The sequence below is a fragment of the Contarinia nasturtii genome, unplaced genomic scaffold (assembly GCF_009176525.2).
Source record: "Contarinia nasturtii isolate CC-2019 unplaced genomic scaffold, AAFC_CNas_1.1 Cnas_scaffold_745, whole genome shotgun sequence".
NCBI lineage: Eukaryota > Metazoa > Arthropoda > Insecta > Diptera > Cecidomyiidae > Contarinia > Contarinia nasturtii.
This window is the reverse complement of record NW_022198093.1, coordinates 2,422,790-2,445,703: the sequence shown is the minus strand read 5'-3', so window position 1 is coordinate 2,445,703 and position 22,914 is coordinate 2,422,790. Positions and strand designations below refer to the sequence as shown.

Below are 22,914 nucleotides of genomic sequence, written 5' to 3'. Positions count from 1 at the left end.
ACGTTTTGTCTCTGTGTCGCAAAGCGTCGATTTGGTTCGCATTCCGAAAAATAAATGGATAAAAGATCAGAGTGCTGTTTATATCTTATTCTTATGGGTCGTGATAAAATATGTATCTAATGCACATTTGAACTGATTATTTTGCTATAAATGTCACCAATAGTTTTGTCGATAACAGTCAATGTGACACGGGGATAAATACACAAACTTTTTGGGGTGAATGGGCGCACACTGGTGTGAAAAAAAAACAAAAACATGTTGTGGGGACAATACAATTCTAAATGGCAGACCACTAATGCAAATGATGATGTGCCAGCGAACTGCGAGAAAGAGATAAAAACCAAAAACGAAAACAACGAACATCGTAAACGAAATGACGAAATGAGTGAAATGGCGCAAAAGACGCATAACATCACAATCTGCAAAGATAAAAACAATATTGCCAATTGATTTTTACTTTGTATTGTGGACGAGAGATAAATGGGTATTTACCAAAAATTATTATTAGTTTCTTTTTTTTTAATATCAAATAAAATCGAAAAAAGCCAAGACGTCGACAAAACACAACGCATAAAAAAGCAAATATGAAAAACTGACAATGATGTGAATGACCGAAACTACAGAAAAAAAACCACTAAATTGAACAATGTAATCTCGATTGACTTTCTTCTTATTACTATAGATAGAAATGGTTCTGGTTTTTATTACGCTTATGATGAGATATGATATGTAAAGCATCGCTGCGATAAATCTCCGAAAAAGTTAGAGCGTCTGTCGAATGAGCATCGCATCAGCAAATGATAGTGGCATTTGGAATAATTCTCCTTAAGTATCATAAATAAGAAATAATTATTTATGGAGGCCGTAACATTTGAGCATGAACCTTTGCAAACAGGCTATCCCATACCCTTGTCATTTTCTCGATATCCATCTTGTCTCGACGAACGTTGTCGTCTTTTCGACAACAATCGTATTGTTATTATCGGTCCAACTAAAGCTCCATCCAAAGCCTCATTCAAAGCAACAAATATAACGGCTCTGTGTCGAGTAGGGTGTTTCCACATGAAAAATATTAAAAAGTGGCTATTATCATTTTGAAGAGCGTTAAATTCTGTATAAGATGATTTGATTTTTGATACTGATTGGTTGCCGATGTCACTTCCTGGACTAAAAACACATTTGTAAATTGATTTCATGTCGCATTCACGCCAAAATCTGTAATTGATGAAAATATAAGATTGAACAAAATTAAAAACATGAAAAATAATTTTAATATCAAAATAATTGCCTAAATATTAATAAAAGTAACACAAAAACTAACAATTTTACCACAATAAACCAAAACAATGCAAATTCGCCAATTCATTTGACAGAATGACATTTGAAGCGTGATTCGCTCACGCATGACAAATGACAGGTTATGTGTCAAATGAATTGGCGATTTTGCATTTTTTTGGTTTATTGTGGTAAAATTGTTAGTTTTTGTGTTACTTTTTAAATATTTAAGCAATAATATTGATATTAAAATTATTTTTCATGTTTTTAATTTTGTTCAATCTTAAAATTTCATTAATTACAGATTCTGGCGTGAATGCGACATGAAATCAATTTACAAATGTGTTTTTAGTCCAGGAAGTGACATCAGCGACCAATCAGCATCGAAAATCAAATGATCTTATACAGAATTTTACGCTCTTCAAAATGATGCTAGCCACTTTTTAATATTTTCAATGTGGAAACACCCTAGTGTCGAGGCTTATGATAGAGAACGATTAAGATGAAAGAGAGCAATATGATTTTTTGGTTGTCTCTCTTGATGCTGTTGTTCTTATTAATATTGGTGATTTGTGTTTTGATGAGAATTGATGGCGATAATTTTCGACTTAAATGCTATATGTCAAATAATTGAAACATAAAACAAAATTACAGCAAAATCTCAAGTTGAAACATCTGTGTGTTTACATGTTATCATAGTTTTCATGGCTTTTTGTCGTCTTTTTCGCTCTCTCTCTCTCTCTCTCTCACTTTTCAGTTTTTGTTGATTTTTTAGTGCTATTGAGAGCGAATGAAATAATTTCAATACAATAACATGGTATGACATTGGTCAAAAGAACAACTGACCCACTACAACTGTGCAACATTTCAACCTTAATTTGCACGTAAAAACCACAAAAAGCGACATTCTCATTTGACTAGTTGTTCTGTACATCGGTTTTCTTCTCTATTTTTCATTCCACAACGACCGGTCACCCGAACACATTGAGCAACAACAGGGTACATAGTCAGCAGATATTCGAATTGCCATGGAACTGTGGAAAAACACTTTAGACGATCGTTGTGCATACATTCGGAAAATTAAAAGCACGTTTGTTTGCATTTTCCAGAACAAGGATTTTATCTATACAAAGCGAGCACGTAATTCATTTCTCTCACACTCGTGCTCCCGCTCTATTTCCTTTTTTGCTCGTTTTTTTTTGTATTTCGAAAAGAGAAAAAGAGTGGCGAAGAGTTTGGCACGACCGAAAAAGAGATATAGAGAAACATAGAGTCCGTCGATGTGATAGTGTTATGCTGGCTGATATTTTCAATGTTTGCTTTCAGTTTTTTTTTTGTCTACACCACTTTGTATTACATGGTTTGTGTTTGTACAAAAGAGAGGCGAACATTTTTGATTTGTTCTATTTCTTAGCAGCTTATTGTAATTTTTACATATTTTTTTCATTTTCGTCGTCAACATCATGATTCCGGCTGCTTTATGCAGTTTCAAACCCAAACTGTTATAGTTTTTCTTCTCTATCAGCGTGTGAATACACTATTTTCTCATTTCACTTCAAAGTGTGTAAGTGTGGCTTCAAAGTAAAAACTTTTCAATGTGAAATGGTGCTTTTTTCTTATTTTTTCGCATTTTTTCACAAAAAAAAAATAATAATAATAAAATAACTCTTATTTAATAATGATGGTGGTCGACTTAATGAAGAGTCTCGGACGCAGCCAGAGAATTCAAATGAAATATCCACTCACAATGTGCTCCATTTAGCTATGCGGCTGTGGTTTTCTGTGTGGATTTATTACGATTTAATGCGACGACGAGATAAAGTTCTATTACCCCCCATTTGATTTGGATCCGAAATGAATGAGTCGAACGTCTCTTCTGCTGCTGTTGTGAAATATGCGTATTTTCCAATTCAAAAACCTCAACCGAAAATCTTTAGCTTATCGAAGTAAATATATCTTATTTTTCTTTCGTTCTTCGTTTTCTGTGGTGAACGGTTTGGTGTGTATATCATCGCATTATCAACATTCTATCTCTTAAGCTCACGAACCTTACCAACAGCAACGAATTGAATTGAGCACCCCGTACCCAGCAATAACCATTTCACTGAGTTAGTTATATAGCCACACAGTTTGTCTGAGCGATTGAATGATGGATTGTGGTTTTTCCAAAGAGAAAAAAAAAAGTGCAATAAAACCAAATTGAAAATGAATGTCACATATTTTCATGTCGAGTGGGTTTGGTCGTGCACGCACGTGTATTGAGTGCTTTCACTCTCGATGACAACGATGACGTCTGTTTCTATCGTTGAATTTTAGAGTTGATATTAAATTCACAACATTCCGTTATTCTTTGTCTATTTGCATTTGATGTTGTTCTTATTTCCATTCTTTCACTAATGCGAAATTGATTGCCCGGAAATCGAATTGACATTTACAGAATCAATGGCGGAGCGTGAGATAGAAAAAGAGGATGAGAAGAAAGCCAACAGTGTCCGTTTTTATTTAAACACTTTGTCTCGTATTTATTCAATTTTCGGCTTAATGTTATAAACCATTTAGAAAAGAACAATGGTACTTTGGTAAATAAAGCCAACATAAAAAAAAATACTGGCATTTGGAATAACACATTTTCTCGAATGCAAACGATATATACATCGTCAGCTCTTCTTTTTTGTTTCGAAGCCAATTTCGTGCGGTAAGGGTTCGATTGTTTGACTAAGAAAAGCACTGGACAAATATACCAGTTCGAAGATTTTTCCACTTTTTCAATTGTTTTCAAAAGTGTTTTGTGGAAATCCGACCGATTCAACTTAACCACTCATCGAAACAATCGACTCTATTTTTCAAATAACAGTAATAACGATGAAATGGGCAAATAAAATTTTCCACGAATTCGAAACGATTTTGTGGTTTTATATCCCTCGCTACCACCATCATCATGTTCATTGAATATTAAATCAAGCGAAAAATAATGGGCTAAGGAGCCCTATTTAGTTGAGGGGCCAATCATTGAATAGTTTCCTTCATACATTAGAAATTAATTGAATCGAAAGTCAAAGCAACTCCAATTCGGTATGGTATTTGCTTAACATTTCACGTCACGTACACCCTTACACACATTCACGGAAATAGTTTAATTTCGAAATGGTTCTATTTCCATCGCTCGCTATATTCATCAACGGAAATTCCGGCGGATATATTTCAAAAGCTCCGCTCCACCTTCGAGCGGTAGACATATACAAAAAGAGGTAAACGGTTCGGTTATATATTTTGGCTTCAGAATGAAAAAAAAGTGATGCTTTGCTATTTGGATTAAATCATTTTGACATAAAAGCGATATGCAGGAAGCCACCGAGAGAAAGGTAAAAAAAACAAACGAGTGCAAATATGGCATAAATCACGATTCGTGCGCTTGTTTAAATCGCAATTGATGTTTGCGTTTATTCTTAAGCATTTAAATTTATGGAATAAAAGCACGAATCATTCCAATCATTCGAAGCAAATTCGCTCTCGGTATGTTTGGGCTTGTGCGTGCATGTGAATACAATGTCAATATATGAAACAATCAAATATAGCGCAATATTTACATTCGATTTAATATCATCGGCGCGAAGAATCAAAAAGGAACAATCAATTGCACGCCTGCTTTCATTTTGTCACCCGGCACAATGAAATTATGCCGCACGAAATTCTCACTCGTATATCAAACGAATCCAAAAGGGACAAACAACAAAATGTGTAGTTTTATATTTGAAATATATTCATGGTATGGTCAATATATGAATAAACATGCTCGAAACTGAGCCAACACCCGCTCGTACACGAAGACACACAGCAGCAAATGTCTATTCCGAAGGAGCAAGATCTATGATACCGAATGAAATATGCGACGTAAAGTGACAAAATGGAACAAAAATCATATACAAACAACAAAAATCACGACCAAATCAAACCAAGCGGTTACGGTTCATATTTTGAAATAAAAAAAGACAAGCAGCCAGTGTCTGCTATGAATAAATTTCCTGATTTTTAGCTGGAAAATATGCATGTGCATTGAATGAATAAGTATATGATGTTTCGCAGTGTGAATGGCTTATTTGCTTTTCAAATCACAACATTCTAACTTTTCTATATCAACAATGGATCGATGTGCCATTCTAAAATGAATTCTGAATTTTATAGATTCTCTTTCAACACTTGGTAATAACTGTATTCGGAATTCTTCAATATTGCTCGTTCTGTCGATACTGGATGCTGTTCGATATATTTTATCGATGCGATGCTACATATTATTGATGTGCAATTTTCAAACTAATTGAAAAAAAAAAAAACGTAAGCACAAGGAAAACAAAAAAAAACGTAATGTGATTCATCATGTGAACGCTCAGTCGGATCGAAAATGTGATTTTTTAAGAAATAAAAATGAAATGCCGTAGATGCAAGAAACAAAATTGCTGCAAGAATTCAGTGCCGGTTTGGTGTTATCGAAGATAAAAAAGCTCTCTATCAATCGAAAAAAAAGGAATCAAAAATGCCAAAATCTATGAAAATCAATCGAATTAGTGTGTGAGAGTGTTCTGCTGTTCGAAACTTTATTGATTTTATTTTTTGGTGAATGAGAAACAGATTGAGAACGAGAGAAGAGTGAGTGTTTTTGTGTTTGTGTCTGTGTAAGAGAGAAATAGTGAGAATAAATTATTGTAAATAGAACACCTGGCCCACACTGGTGTACGAAGACGTCGATGCCATTGTTTGCGTATAAATTCAGAATCACCAAACGAATTGGTTGTCGTTGGGTTTGCATCGTTTTCGGTGGTACTATTTGATGTTAAATCATGCGCTTTGGTTTCGTTATCGTTTTCACCTAAGCTATTATCGTGGTTATTTTGACTATCGCATTGATCAGGCACATCGTCGGTTTTAATTTCAAAATCCATGTCAGCATTGCCACTGTTTGAATCAACAACATCATCACCACCACCATCGTTGTTTCCACATTCACCATTGTTTTCAATTTCATTTTTCGAATGCAATGAATCACATTCATCCGTCGTATTATCGTTAATTTTCTTTTGATTTTTCTCTGATCTGAATATGGAAGTCGATCGAAAATGGAAAAAATGTGTTAATCAAGCTAAAAACCAAACCAAGAAAGAATAAAAAAATGGCAACACATTTTTTGTTGTTTATCGGATTTTAATTTGAAGAGAGGGTAATCTTTTCTCTAATTTCAGACAGGGACCGGTTCGCGCATATTTCTATGCCTGATATCTATGCTAAGCATAGCGGAGACGCAAGCTGCAACGCACCCGTCGCCATTCGATTCGAGCTATATTGTATGCGCACGGTCGTCTGCATAAACGAACATGTGTATTGTTCATATAGAGTGAACGGCGATGCGTCGGTTGCGTTTGCGGCTATGCTTGGCATATCTATGCTACCTAGCGCATTTAGGCAAGCATAGAAATATGCGCGAACCGGTCCCTGATTTCAGCAGACTATCCTTGACCTTTTTGCCTGAAGATGAGAAAAGTGCGATGATTGAAATCATCGCCTATCAACAGACAATATACATACATAATCACACACCATCACTGCATCAATATCTAGTCAGTATATATATAATACATCTTATTTGGAGTCATAACAAGCGTGCAGTGGGACTACATTGAAAATGGTTTATATAAGATTATCGCATTGTTAAAAGCTTATAAATTCTCTATTCTTTAATAAATGAGAACAAGATAAACTTTTTTCCGTCATCATCCCACATCTAGAGTGCATTTTTGTCTCTTGAAAAACACGTATTTACTTCGTAACAATGGACCTATGTTTATATGAAAGAAAAGCCCCTATGAAAGTTGGTTCCTTTTTTCTCGTCCAATCGTTTTGTGTGGCCTACAAGCAAAAAAAAAACTTATGCGACTACCCGAAAAACTAAACTTTTCACATAGGGACTTATTTCAGTAAAATGTTCAAGAATGGATCCACTTTAAGTTTTAGTTTCAGACGATATAAATATCATGACGAAACAATGGCACAGTGCAATTCAGTGCTGTATCGCTTGGCCTCTTTAGACAGTTAATGCGAACAATTGTAAAGAAGCAAAGCAATACATGTGTGTGTGCAAGTTTTCGGTGCCAAACGATCGAAAGATAAAGATATGAAAGACGACGGATTTTATTTTATGACAGCTTTCATGTCAAATCTAGGTTCTTTTTAAAATCGAATCAAAAAAGTGAAAAGACAGGGAGATGGAGAGAAAGGGAGAGAAAAAGATAAACTTTCATTTTTGCTGCAATCCAGGGACACCTTCATGCGATATTGCAAGACTTATCTTCCATTTCGTTAGCGAGTCTTGTTTATTTTGTTATTAGATTATTAGAGTGAGATAGAAAAAGATTATATAGATAAATAGAAATAGACAGACATTATAATGAGATATTTTCAGCCAGATGAATCAGCTCAACCAGATATCGTCAGGAGCTGAAATTTAGTGGAAACAATAGGAGTGATTGTTATGGTTATAATTACACTTACATTGCTACAATTACTTTTATTGTTTTCACTCCATTTCAGCTCCTGACGATATCTGGCTGAGCTGATTCATCTGGCTGAAAATATCTAATTATAATGTCTGGAAATAGAGAGCCGAACAGAAGCTATCAGAATAGCGCTCTTTCTCGAACTTGTCTGTAAAATTTCACACATAATACGTAAACGAATTTTATACAACGCGTAAAAACAACAAACACAACTAAAAGTCAGAATGAATGCGGACTAAGCGAGCGAATTTTTCATTATGAAATATTCACCAGGTTCTACGTTATTTAAACTTCATTGAAGTGAAATTCTGAAGAAAATACACACAGCAAACATCTACAGAAGAAATGTGTTTTTTTTTTTTGCTGAACACTTCTAATTGAAACGAGAGAAGAAGAATGTGATGAAGAAGAGAGAATACAACAAAAACAACAACTTTTGAAGAAGACACACGTACAATAAAAACAAATGGTCTGGTTGTGAAGGGAATTAGAAAAGCAATCAGTGGTGCAAAACTGGAAAATGTCGAAACACTTAAGAGCTCGCGCCAAATGTTGACAGTACATAAATCCAAGCGCCCAAGCTTCGAATAGCACCAACACCACATCACCATTTACCAAAACAGCAAAGAGAAGACGTGTGAGATAGAGAGAAAGAAAGTGAAACACGTAAAGATAGAGAGATGGTTCACAAAACATGCACACAAGAAATGGGCAACATCAACATATATGAAACTTTTAGCAATTTAATGAATAAAGCGCGTCTATATATCTGTTGTTGTTCCATTTATATGACCTTCTTAAGAAGAATAAAGTGTGTGATTTTGAATTCAATACTTTGCCCTGTTTAAATATTTGAAGCGCTGTGAATCAATTTTTCTATTTGATGAAAACAATGACGAATATTAAAGGAGAAAGTGTGACAAAGACTGAGAACAAGAGAGACACACAAAGAGAGAAGGGGGAGAGAGCGAGAGAGAACAACATGAACCGAAAAATTTATTTTGAAACAAAGATTCAAATTAGATTTTTATATGTATTATAATCATAAAATAGAAAGAGACATTTTCAGACAGACAGACGATGAGAGATTTTATACTTACTTTGTTTCGTCTATATAGAGTGCTTCAAGAACGCGAGCCGCATAATGAAGATTCTTCTGCAATATTTCCACCGATACATCGCCACGCTGTAAGAGCTTGAGTATGCAACGTAGTCTATATTATGTAGATAGGGATATATGGGAGAAAGAGAATGAGTGTGTGATAAATTGATAAACAGCCATAAATAACACGAACATCGTGAATGTATAACCAAAGAAGAGGAAAAAAAAATATTGAAAAATTATTTTTGTGCCAACATCGGACAAAAAAATTCACTCCATTCGTCGGTTGCAACGACGAGAGAAAAATGTTGATATGGCATTGAGTGAAATGGGCTGCTTCTATATCTTTTGATATATGTCATTGCTCAATGCTTACAACAATGGTGAGCTGATAAATGAGCATTGAGCTCCTTGGAACATCAATAACGACGACAAAATGTAAACGAATCCGAAAAATACAGATAGAGAGATAAATAAAAGGAAAAGACAAATTCCGAATGGAAACGATTCGAAATAAAAGCATAAAATTTGTAAAATTACGCCCCTTTATGCACTTAAGAATAAATAAATCACATTTTACCGAAGAGATTTTATATTTTTTTCTTAAAAAAGGCCTCTTAGCATATGTCATGCTTTTTTTGGGTGAAGAGAATGAAATGATGAGGCATTGTCAACCGAATGGTAACAATATCATTTTTTCCGAGCTGGATTTTACAATTTTTGTGCGGTAGTCGCTCATATCGTTCGGCTTGTTGTCAAATGACGAAGAAAAATTGTGTCGATTTTGTCATACCTCAGTGCAGCTTTATCGCAGGCATCAGGTGTATCTACGGCTGGTAAATTATCGGTTGTTAAGTCAACTGGATTAGTGGCAACGGTTCCTTGTTCATTTCCATCATGTTCGGTCGAGGTAAGGCAACGATTTTGTGATGTCGTCGACGTTGCCACTGTAGACGATGATGATGATGACACCGAATCACTTTGCATTTTATACCAGTCAGAGATTTCTTCAGCACCGCTAAATGTACATCTATCACCAAACGTTGTAACCGTATCGCCACTTTTTAAGCGGTGTTGATGTTGTTGATGATAATCGTCGGCAAAATTGTCACAGCTAAACCGATAGATTGGACTTCGTCGATTTAAATACGGTTTACGTCTATTTCCGGTTGCTGTTTCTAAGCCACACGGTGTATCTGATGCAGATTCGACTGGCGAATTTTGATGAGGATACGCTGTTGTATTTGTTGGATAGCTAAATTCAAGACCCGTATTTAATTGTGGTTGTGAATATCGTTTTGCAAAATAATCACTCTTCTTCGTCGACGATCTACGAACTGCAAAAACCAAACGAACAAACATTCAATTTAATTGGAATTTGGTACAAGTTTCAAATGAACGAACAATTCGAATGGTTTAATAATTAATTCAATTTTCAAATAGAATTCCCGACGACATAAATTTTGATTGGCGTGCATATTTACATTTCGGTGTATGCTGTGCCATGCTGTTCGATCGAAATCCATTCGCATTGAATTAATTCAATTCCATTTTGATATTTGCCATTTTTATTATTTAAACCATGAATTGCGGACGGCCATTTGCCATGTACGCTCTTTATAATTCATATATTATATTCCGATGTTCAATCAAACTTAATCAAAAAATTATTAAATGTTAATCACATTTCAAAAAATAGAAATCAATTGAAACGAGATGTATATTTGTATTAAAACGCAATTAGATTCATCAAAATCGTGCTTCAATAAATTAAATAAAAACAAAAACAACAAAATTTCTCTTGGAACTCACTTGATATCAATCCGTTTAGCGTGGGCGTTGATGGCTGTTGTAGTGCTGACGGTGATATTTGGCTTCTCGCTTCGCTGTCAATAGTATCATTGATTGGACTTTTTAATTCGAGTTCACTGCTTACCACACCTGTGAGATTCTCTGGCTTTGATTTATTATCCGGCGAACTGGCAACTAAAATTTTTGAACCATGACACAAAAATGATTAGGGTTATTAGTGTGTTTCATGTTTCTACACATAAATTATTGAAGAAAATGGAAAAAACTTTGTCTATAAATTGTGTTCAAGTTAATTACATTTCAAGTGGAATTAACCATCGCACAGAGGTGGAGCAAGACTACTTCAAGATAATAAATCTACTTTGTTTATAAGCCAATCAATTTGTTTATTTTCTTTTTTTAAAACTACTTGGAGAGCATTCATAATAATGGGTTACAATATGGAAGTTTCAGACAATTTTAAAGTTGTAAGGTAGGTCGTAAGCGAAACAATGCAAAACTAAAGCATAAAGATTGTGCGCTTCCTGCACACATAACTGCAGTGCATAATAGTTAATTATTTTTCAAGTCGAAAATCACTATATCCCAACTATTTAAGAGTTCAAAGCATACATTATTTTCGAAGAGCGAGCGGGAGAGAGCCAAAGAACATGGGAGAACAGAAGAGAGCGCGAGAGAGTAAATTACTTTGTGAATGCACGTCGTGAAATATAACGATGATTACTACGATAAATGGAGCGTAACACAGCTATTGCAAAACTTTTTCCCAACATATATTTCTTTCTTTTGTGAAATTTTTGTTGCTTCTGCTTGTATCCATCACGGGTCGCTGAGTAAACCATGTATATGTATGTACGTGTTTGATAATTTATGGCAGGCAACAATAACGGTAGAATGTTAAATTCCATATTTTACATAAGCCTAATTTAGGTGAACATTCATTTCAAGTCCTTTAAATTTAAGTGCTTTCGATGTATCGAGTGTTATTTTAATGCGATTTTTTTTATTCAGTCGCAATGTGCTGGCTTAAGACGGTGAAAAAGGGGTCAGTTGTTGCCCATTGTATTATCTCCTCTCTCCTTTTCATTTGTTTCTGTATTGTGCTAATGTAATATCATAAATATCGACCATTTTGTACATTTCGATTTTGTGACATCAATTTGGTATATTTTCAAAGCTGAACACTGAATATAGACCGAGGGTCTCACTCAGGAAATCACTCAGGGCTCAATCCTGTCTCATAAAATAGAAACAATTCAAATAGCTACTGATATCTATCCCGTTCGAGGTTCGACTGTTTAGTTTGCAGAAAGAGTAAGAGTTTGTCAAAAGTGTTCTTGGCAAAAGAAAAGGTTATCCAAACTGAAATGTGAATGAAATATGTGTCTTTGTTCCGGTGCTGGTCTTGGATTCCAAAGCATACGCTTTTACCGAACATAACGGTATAACACACGCGACATCGATGCGATGAAAGATTTCGAAATAGCATTTATAGTCGACTGCTTAGCGCATATTAGACAATTACCTCATTTTTTGTTCGCCAACCCAACTGAAGTTAATTTATGGTCGGAATGCATATCTACATAAGACAGACTTTTGACTACACACATCCACTTTGCGAACGAAAAGCACACCAGACGCAAAAACTCGCACACATAACTCATATGAAGAGCTTATTCAGTCTTATTTTCCACTACATTTAGCTCTACTTGTAGACGTTTATCGAAAGAACAATAACACATGCACAAACACACATGCTCGAGCGCGCAAAAAATACACACAAGAATGCTACCCCGTTAGTCGAGTCCACACAGTATGCATCAAAGAATATGTTGGGGGGTTTTCTCATTTTGGAATTTTATAATTGAAGTTTGAATTCCTCTTGAAAACGGGTCGCCATCTTTCGAATTAAATGAATGACAATTTTATTTTTTTGCAAAAAGAAATGGGAATAAAACAAACAAACATAATAAAGTATGAATACAATAACGAGAAAATTTAGTGCCTTTTTTGGGGTTGAAATCCAACTGCATGCGCCAAGGCATTACAAATATAAATGTGACCAGTTTGTTTTGGAATCGAATGCTGTGTGCTTATTTCAACTGTTGTTCGCCATATGAATAATAAATATTTATATAATCGTGCTGCTTTCGACCATGGTCTATGTACTCATTTTGCAGAACGGAAATCGTATGACGTGATATACGAATGGCGCAAAACGTTTGATAAATGCTCCTCAAATTGGTCACAATGGCACGGCTCCATACCTTTTTCAAAAACCAAAACCGAACTACGTCCAGAGAGACAGGCAGAGAGAGAAAGAGAAAGTCGGACAGTTTCACTTATTCTCTTCGACGTTGTTGTTGTTATGGTGGCTGGTTCTTGTCGTTGCCTTTCTTGTGTGTGCTTGTGTCTCATATGCAATTCAAAAGTGGACACATTGTGCTACAAATTAAATACAACGTTGATTTGTGGTGAGATTGCAATCCACAAGGGCATTTCCAGCTTAAACATAATTGGGTCTTCGGAGCGAATTGAAAATTGATTTTTCTGTAGGATTTTGAAGTGCTTAACAATTCCTTAGTTAGTTGTGTCGTCTTTTGTTCATTTTATTGCACACTATGAAAATTCTGATTTAACAGCATTATTTTCATTACATCATCATTGATGAATGTGGAACAAAAGCTTGGCGCAACATTGTCTGCACTCTCCGATGAAAAAAATATTTATCATAATTTCATAGAAGAATGTCAATATTTGGAAATTGCACATCAACGCCAATTTTCCAGTGCAGTACGACAAACTTTTTCCATTTAATTTAAATGCATACACACTTAAAGTACACTCATTTTAATGCCATTATGCGGAAAATAAGTTTGTGCATGAAATGGATAGGTTGTTATTATGGGGTTCCGATTATGATTATTTTCACACATAAGTTTAATGAGAATGCACATACAACGACTGCATGAAATGAAAAAAAAAGAAATGAAAACCAACAAAATGCGACAAAAAGGCGTGGCGTGACGGAATATGAACCACATGCATGTACCCAATAAAAAAAATTATAAGAGCAATTGCAAATTAATGATTCAATTAAAGGGAAAACGATAAGCAACGAAATGAATTACATCAATGTGATTATTGTTAGACACATATAAGCATCAAGCCAATTAATTGGGTTGAAAAAAATAATTTTTGAACGAAAACAATCATTTTATGCAATGCACACAAATATGGTGGAGTACATATTTTTAATTAACAATCGCTTTTCATAACAGCAATGCCGTTTTAATGCATTCTCATTCAATTATATGATGGGTATCATCTTTGTGCACGATGTGTGATATGATTTTTCACTTTTTGTTTTTTCTCAATGTATTATCCATATGCATAGATGCCTCTCACGCTCACTGTCACGTATTTCAATCAATGTAATGTTGATTTTATCTCTGGCCTATGAACTCTATATCATTTTATTCACTCATTTCTATATTACATTTTCACTTGCAATGCATATGTACAATAAAGTGGAGAGAAAATAAAAAAATAATTTTCGCCGAGCATTTCCAAAGAGCTGATGAGTTGTAATTCGGAAAAGTTATGGTTTTTTTTTGTTCTGCGAAGCAACACACTTTTTAATCAAGTTTTTGTCATTATTATTCCTTGGAAATTGATTGAGTTTTTTCTCTCCTACTCCTATCTCTCTATCTTGCAGTATTATTCCAGAGTGAATAGAATATATGTTAAAAATCCAATATTACACGCGAATCAAAAGGCTCCGATTATTATTTTTTGTATGTACGCGCACATGTTATGTGATATGTCTATTTTGATCGCGTTTTTTTGTTATTTATCCATTGGGAATGAAATGTGGTAGTTGTTTTGTGTTGTATTTGCTTTTCAATTTCATCCGGAAAATCAATCATTTTCATCCAGATGCGAATTGATTGACATTATTGTTACTCTGGCTCTCAATTCATGTAACAATATTCATAGTTCTGTTTTTAATTTTCATCATGCCGTTGTTGTTATGCAATGGGAGGAAATGACAGCAAATTTTAAAATTGGCGCGCTGTTTAGTTTCGATTTGAGTTGTAAAATTACATTGACGTCCCCTTTGAAATTCGGTGCGCCACCGTCGGCTCAAAGAGACTTGAAGTCTTCACATCCTCTCATTGTTGTTATGTTGTCAACATTTCTCACTCTCTCTATCCCTCCTTCTCCGAACATGTGAAACAAATAAACTCCAACATTTCAATATCAATGTTGTTAAATGCCTATTCCCCATCGTGAGTTTTACATGAACAACAATAAAACATGACCGTATTTACACAGACAGAATTGCTTTTTTTATTGCAATGTTTGCGATTGTGAAAGATACACGAGCTTTATTCAAACAATTACCAACATTTTTTTGCTGCAATGGGTTGTGATGTGACCAAATGAGCTTTATATTTCTCTCATGAAACAAAGAATCATGAATCATGACTATGCTTTGATGCACTCGCTGAAATGACATATGCTTTGAATGCACACTGTGCCAAAGTTTTAGTTTAATTTACCAGAGCACATTAAAAAAAATAGTATGAAATTCAGTAATATCTTTCTTATGACTTTGAAATGCAGTCAGTTTTATTGTTTGCCTTACTCAAGACGAGCTCTATCATTTTCTTTGTCATTTTTTCGTGCAGTAAAACGAAAATGTATCATTTTTAATATAACCCAGACTCTTGTTTCTTCATGTAAATCCAAGAAGTTTCAACCCGAAAAATGGTTACCAGTTAATGCACAAAAGAACTATTGTAGCGAAGCAGTTACACGAACAAAGTCAGGTTGCTCTCTTTTTGGGTCTTTTTTTTGCCTTCAACGAAACAGAAAACACTGTCTTTTCGCAGTTTTGATGCACAAAGTCATTAGAGAAAAAGTTGTTCCATAGTTTTAAGTGATACACATAACAATAATAATGTTTCATTGTATCCATTAATTATATGAAACTCTGTCAAAACTACAAATGGATGAAAGAGCATTCCGTCAGGATAATTATGTCTTTATTACAAAATCGTATATATTTTACATTCACGAATATACAAAAATCATTTCATGAATTAAGTCTTCATGGAAGCAGTTACATTGGCATAACAGACGCGTCAGGTGAACAAAATTAAATTATAATTCGGAAAAGTTTTCCAATCTTGTTTTCTGTTTCAATCGCATTCAGTCGCAAGTTTTCTCGAGCACACCATTAATGCGTTCAATTAAGAAGAGAGAAAGCAAGAATTATGTAACTCAGTTCGATTTCATAGATTCATTAAATTGTTGTCATATTGACGCCGGATAAAAATCAACAATCATTTTCTTCATTTGCAATGATTTCCATTTCACTGAAGCACTTATTATTCAATATATTTTTTCTTTGCATTCGTGCATTTCTCATAATGTTTAAATTGCAATTGTCACAATAGCACGGCATCCATTTACACCAGCTGTTTAAAGTACACGTAATTTATTTTCACACTTCTGTACTAGTACTTATTCGATAAAATTGAAATCGATATTTATTGGAGCATGTCATTTCTCATATCTCCAATTTGGTGGAAATAATGCATTCGAAAAATATGGAGATTTCATAATTAAAAAAAAATATCCAGTAATAAAATTACTGACCTTTTCCGCGGTGGACGAAAAATTAAAATCACATTTTCATTCTATAGACTCTCTCGCACACTTTGTGCGAAACCGTTTGAATCATGATTGCATTACTTTTGGTAATTGCATTCATTGTCGACGTTTTTTTTTCATTTGTGACGTTCCTTCGGTTAAAATATACTGCTCTGGTCAATATCACATGCGGTGACACAGAAAAAAAAAACAATGTTCAATGTTAAAACCGCTAAATCGTGACCGAAACAAAAAGAGCACTACAATTCAATTGCAAAACGTCTGTTTCATAGACTCCATGACATTTTTTGAAGAACGCTCCACGGGCATGTATTTAAGCGTGTTTTTGAAAGTGTATGTCTTTTTCTGTGTTCAATTTTTCAATATCCTGTGCTCATTTGGTGATGGCGAAAAAGTAATAATTTATGAATGAAAAATCTAAACGTAAAAAGCATGAAGTTTAATGTAATGCAAGCAAAATTTCGATGTTGCCGAGTCGACAAATCAAGGTTTCTATCATTTTTTTATATTACACAATGGCAATGTACCATTTAACATGGGTTGTATTTGGTTTTGTATGCCCGAGGGGGACTGAACAGAATAAAAATAGTAGGATCGCGCTGAAGAGTGAGAAGGAGGACAAGAGAGACAGAGAGCTAGAAAGAAGGATGGAGGGAAGGAGAGAATTAGAGAGGAGACAAAATCATAGAACGGTTCATAGCAATTGTTATACGATATCAAAATTTTAATTAGAATGAACTCAACCGCAGGGCTCAATGCCATAATGTAACGCTAGATAAAGCGTTCGTTCGTTTTCAGTATTTCTCTCTCTGTATATTTTACATCGAATGACATAAGTGCATTAAGGCTGAGCTTTTGGTCGATTTGTACAAATAAATGTTGCGGGATACGTCATCAAATGTCACCTGGCTCATTTTTGTTTGCCAGTCAACGCAAACATACAGTACACTCGGTGTGCTCAGTGTATATATACCTTGTGGTTACTGAACTTTCCACGTCGAATGACGTCAATTGAAAGCAATGATAGGTACATAGTTTTGAGTACATTTTAACCATACAATGATGTGATTTGGTGTATATATAACAATAGCAGCTCAATCATTTGCAGAATCGATGTGTCTCAAGTAATCGAGTAATTTTAATATTATTGTTGCCATCGTTATATTCTCGATACACATTGGAGTCGAATCGAATACATTTTTAATGAAAAAACATAAGAAAATGAAACATTGAAGACGGATTTCAACACTTTCATTTATTATTTATGTGAAATGTGTTTTGTTGTTATTGTCATTTTTTTCTTTTCGTTTTCGATTATTTTTTTTTCTTCATTGTGACATTTTTATATTTCAATGCCACGCTATTTCGTATATACAATAAGTTTTTCGAGAAGTGAGCACGCGATATCAATTGTGTCGTTGTTTGTCAATCAACAAGAAAAGCGAAGACGAAAACACACAGTGAATGTGCTTATCGATCGCACAAACATTTCAATTGTTTTCCAAACACCCCAGCTAAAAAAGACAATAAAGATTCACTTGGCACAAAAGCAGCGACTTCGACGATAATGACGGTGAAGACAACGACAACGGAGGCGGCGGCGGCTCAATTGAGTTCTCATTCTGAATTAAATGGTTGGCAGCTGAAGTTATCGACCATTAAAAGACACTCAATTCAACTTTCGCTGTTAACTTTTCCAAAAAAACGGATCAACGAAAATGATTGCCTGTTCATTTTATACGATGCCGTTAAAGTACAAATGTGTGTATCTATATACGAATTTATTGTTCGTTCCAATTGTGAAACGTTCTTGCTGTACGTATTTTTTGTGTGTGTGTTTCTTCTATTCGTCAAAGATTTAGCCTCAATACCAAGCAGGTTTAATGCCGTTTTTATGGTGGATAATTTTATTGGGTAGATGTGTCCCTTTGCTAAAAAGAAATATCGCATTCGATAGCCGCCTAAAATTGTCATAAGCCATGTGGATATATGTTTGTGTGTATTTGATAAAAACCAATTTTATGCATTGTTTGTACAGAAAGGAAAAGTGCACAAGAAAGAATTTCCAAGGCCGACACATGCCAAGCATTTAAACTGTAACGTTTCATTCGAAAGTCGTTGTTAATTTCTCGAAAGATTTCAGCCAAGCCGAATGGCATTTTGATGTACATAACATCTAATAAAAAAAACGGTTCAATTGACCGAAAAAAATGTGAAATTTACTTCAAAAACGATAACATAAATAATTTCATGCAATAACGTGCAGAAAATTTGCTAGAGCACGTACAAAAAAAAACACGACAAGACCGTAAAATGTCGGTTTCCTTGTAAAATGTTCCTTTTTTCATTGAAATACGAGGAGAACGGTAGAAGTTCGTTTGAATTTTTTTTATGCAGCTTGTTACATCTCAGTCGCGCGCACACATTCCAGAATGATGAATGGGTGTCAGGTTACCATTTCTAAAAGCTTTTGAAGATTGGTCTGTCGTTTTGCCATCGCTATAAATTATCGTCAAAATCAGGCATACGTAAACCGTATAAAAATTGTGCTTGAAACATTCTAATGCATTCAATTTTCATGAGTAGAGAGGACGTGCTAAAAAATTTATATTAGCCGAAAATGGCTGGTGCATCGTCACAACTCGAAATATTATGCGGTCGAGGTAAGTACAGAAATCACCGCAGCTTAGACGTTTGGATGATCTGTTGACATTTGAATTTTGCACATGTGGTGGTGGTGCCGCAGTTCCATTTGCGATTTAATCGCTATAAATGTACGGCATGACATTTTATTTAAATGCGCTATGTATATACGAGTAAAACTCGATTTTGAACAGAATGTTAGAGCTCATTCCTTGCCTCGCCCATCAAGCCCAAATATAAAACTCGTCCATTTAATTGGCTCGGCGCTCGGGCGATTCTGTTCACTTCGTTTGTACATTTGTTTACAATGTGTTGTTTTTCATTCCCATTTGTTAATTGGTTTTTAATTGGATGGTGTATGTGCATTGCGAAATGTGAAAAATATTGAATGACCAAATATAAATATGTGGCGAGAGACGGCAACAGGGAAAGAGAGAGAGAAATACGGAGTGAAATAACGAAAAATCGGTTGAACATTGTTGGTTTTGTGTCGTTGTTGACAATCCGAATAAAAATCAATAAAATATTACACAAAACACCAACCGCATCTGCAATCGATTCTAATTTTCTGCAGCCAATTGTGCCGACGCCAACAAACAGATTCGGAGTAAAAGGAATTGAGACGCCCAAGGCGCACACATATCCACATCCGCACAACGAAATTGAACTGACTGACATTACGCGAGGCAAAAAAAAACCACAAATTGGAAAATAGCGCGCTCGCACTTCCGACGGACATCAAATTACATATTTTGATGAATTTACAGCGGCAACAGCAGCGGCAGCAACGTACAAACAGACAGTTCGACTAGGAAGTAATCAGTTGATTGTTGACAAACATTTCATTATATTGGAATTAGATTACAATTACGGTTTGCTGTTGTGGGCTTCAATAGAGGCAAGCACATGTGCTATTGATAAAATACATTGAACGAACCAGTCAACCAAAATTGATAATACTGCTAGAAACACGCTTTTTTAATGTAAAAATTTCAATTTTGAATCGAGAATATATGATTATAAATGAGGTCATTGAATACTACAGTGCTGACACAAAAGTGCTACAATTTCGACCGATAATATTGTTTTGATAAAAAAATGAGTCGGCGAGTAAATCACTCTTTGAACGTCATTCACTGTATGATAGATAATATACGAAATTATGCTAAATGGTTGGTGTATTTTTATCGATTTGTTATTTCGATTGCGAAAAATCTCAAAATTTCTTATATAACATCGTCGTTTTCAAAAGCATAACGGAATCATTTGTCCATTGTTTTCGAGTGAAAAAAATGTTCTCATTAAACGCTCATAATTGTATGCGGGGGCTGATAAAGTATTCAATGTGATGAAGTGAGCCAGAAACATTTAAGTTGATCAATTAGTTTTGAGTAATATTCGTGTATACAAAACAAACGAAATGGCTACTTATGTTGCGAACGTTCCAATTAGTACACCTTCTTCAAATTGAAGATGGTTCTTTTTGGATTAAAATAAAAATAAATAATACCAATTCGAATTGATGGGCACCAATAAACAATCGATTCGAGTGAATCATTGATATAAGAACGTGAAGATGATTTGAGAGATATACTTTGGCAATAATACCCTAATCACCAATTATCGCACTAAGCGATTTTTCTGCGTCTGGTAGAAAAACAATCGAAATAAAAAACTTATTTGGAATTTATGAAAAATGATGCCAGAAAAATTGCACTTTGAACATCATCGTTGAAATATCGTGTCCAGACCATCTTGTTATTGAGATTCAATTTTTCACTTTTTTCTTCTAGTCGTTTCTTAAGATACGGTGTAGTACTGGTCCGTTTATGCATTCCCAAAATAAAGTAATTTCTCATGGAAATTTTCTTTTTTTTTCACGGTCAAAATCGGTTTTTAACAATTTTCGCATTACCATTTCATGTTTGCTTTTTTAAATATGCTTTTATTAGAGTAAATGCGTCATTTCCTCATTTTTTTTTTCAATGTCAATTAGAAACAAGCGTAAATTCGAAAACGAATCATGTACATCGGACTCTTTCACATAGACCGGATATGAAACAAAACATTTTTCACGTCATTTTTTTCAAACGGGTATTAATCTATATTTAGTTGATAAGGAGCATCTTCTGCGTCATCATTTTCATCAAATGAGAAAAGGAACAAAATTGATAACGTATAGTGTTTAGACAATGTATTGATCTGAATTCGTACAGCTTAACTTTATTACATTCATGAATTGACTAAATTACACATTTTTTTTATATTCGTCATCTGATAGTCGAGGCATTCCATTCAAATTATGAAAGAAAAAAATAATCGGTATTAGCATTCTAAAAGGGGTCTAAGTTGATAAGAACGACTTTGGAATAGAACCACAGAAATCAAAGTGTAAAATAGTTTAGTTAATGTTGATCTTCCTTGCTAACGACACTATTTCGAATTTTTGGTAAAAACATGTGCGTAATTATTCATTTCCATTTCCATTTTTGTCATGTTCAATTTAAATGAATTTTAATATTTTCGTGTTAATAATTGAATATGCATTTTTAATTTGAAATAACTTTATTCAATTAAACCCTTTTTAAATATTTTATTATTGAATGCTTGTTTTAATTATAACAACATGGAAGAGATAATCGATTAAATATTTAAGCGATACAGACTTTCAAAATAATTTTTATGGTTTCATTGTGCGTTGTAGCGAGTGCATGTTTGTTCTAATTAATCACTGTAAAAACTTTTGAATCTCTTTTTCGAGTTTGAAAAATAAGGCCAACCTTCATACAAAATTTTCAATTATTGGCTCAAAAACTAAAATTTTGTATGAAGGTACCACGAATTTGAATTTTAATATCATCAACCTTTCTAAACTACTAAAAAAATCAATTTCAGATTGTATAACGAGAAATTTTCACCGAAATGTTTCGAATCGATATTGTTTTTATCGTGTTTTGCATGTTTTCGATTTCTTATGCGATTTATGATGAAGTATATCGACCCCAATTACACTATACCCCACCAAAAGGATGGTTAAGCGATCCAAATGGTTTAGTCTATGAAAATGGAATATATCATCTCTTCTATCAACATCATCCGAATTCAACAAGTGACATATGTAAGAATTAACCATTTGCAGTATTTGAAATCTTTTTATATAATCGATTTATGCAATTTAGTACCTTGCTTAATACTAAATAATCATTATAAAAAATAGCGCACACACATTGGGGTCATGCAATATCTTCGGATTTGATTCATTGGAAACCACTCGACACTGCACTTTATCCTCCAAGCAGAGACGTTGTTATGTTTTCTGGTGGCGCAATCTTTGACCACAACAATGTCACTGGGCTACAAACTAACCCCAAAGTACCGACAATGATCTTGACGCCCACCGCAGCTCAATGGTCGTCACGTCATCAAGATATATGGTTGGCGTACAGCAACGATGGTCCTGAATACGTTAAATTTCAATACTATGAGAATAATCCAATAATTCCTGGGCCGAGAACTACCGAAATAGTAACAGCCAACAGAGACCCGACAGTTTTCAAGTACCATGATTATTATGTTGCAATATCGGCTTCATATAATCGCACCAAGTTCTTTAATTCGCGTAATTTATTGGACTGGGAGCTTGTGAGTGAATTTGGAGATACCGATGGAGCACATGGTGGGAGATGGGAATGTCCTTCACTTTTACCTTTTAATGTCACGATCAATGGAAAACAAGTTGAAAAATATGTTTTGATAATTACTCTGACCGACTTTCAACTTCCTGCGCACCAGTACTTCATAGGCTCCTACGATGGTAAAAAATTTACAAATGAAAACTCAAAAGACACAATATTA

The 22,914-nt window shown here is 34.5% G+C and overlaps 1 protein-coding gene across 9 annotated transcripts in view; it reads right to left on the bottom strand.

Moving 5' to 3' along the window:
- Positions 1–22,914, bottom strand: part of LOC116341770 (calcium/calmodulin-dependent 3',5'-cyclic nucleotide phosphodiesterase 1-like) — an 83,106-nt gene that overhangs the window by 11,523 nt on the left and 48,669 nt on the right. For 6 of the 9 annotated variants that reach the window (XM_031769055.1, XM_031769049.1, XM_031769048.1 and 3 more), the window contains 4 exons: positions 10,735–10,908; positions 9,716–10,259; positions 8,921–9,034; positions 5,989–6,363 (listed from right to left, as the gene is read on the bottom strand). In XM_031769055.1, the coding sequence (XP_031624915.1) occupies positions 5,989–6,363; positions 8,921–9,034; positions 9,716–9,909 (683 nt within the window). In that variant the 5' untranslated portion in view covers positions 9,910–10,259; positions 10,735–10,908. The remainder of the gene's footprint in view (positions 1–5,988; positions 6,364–8,920; positions 9,035–9,715; positions 10,260–10,734; positions 10,909–22,914) is intronic. The other 3 variants (XM_031769051.1, XM_031769053.1, XM_031769054.1) reach the window with 1 other exon arrangement.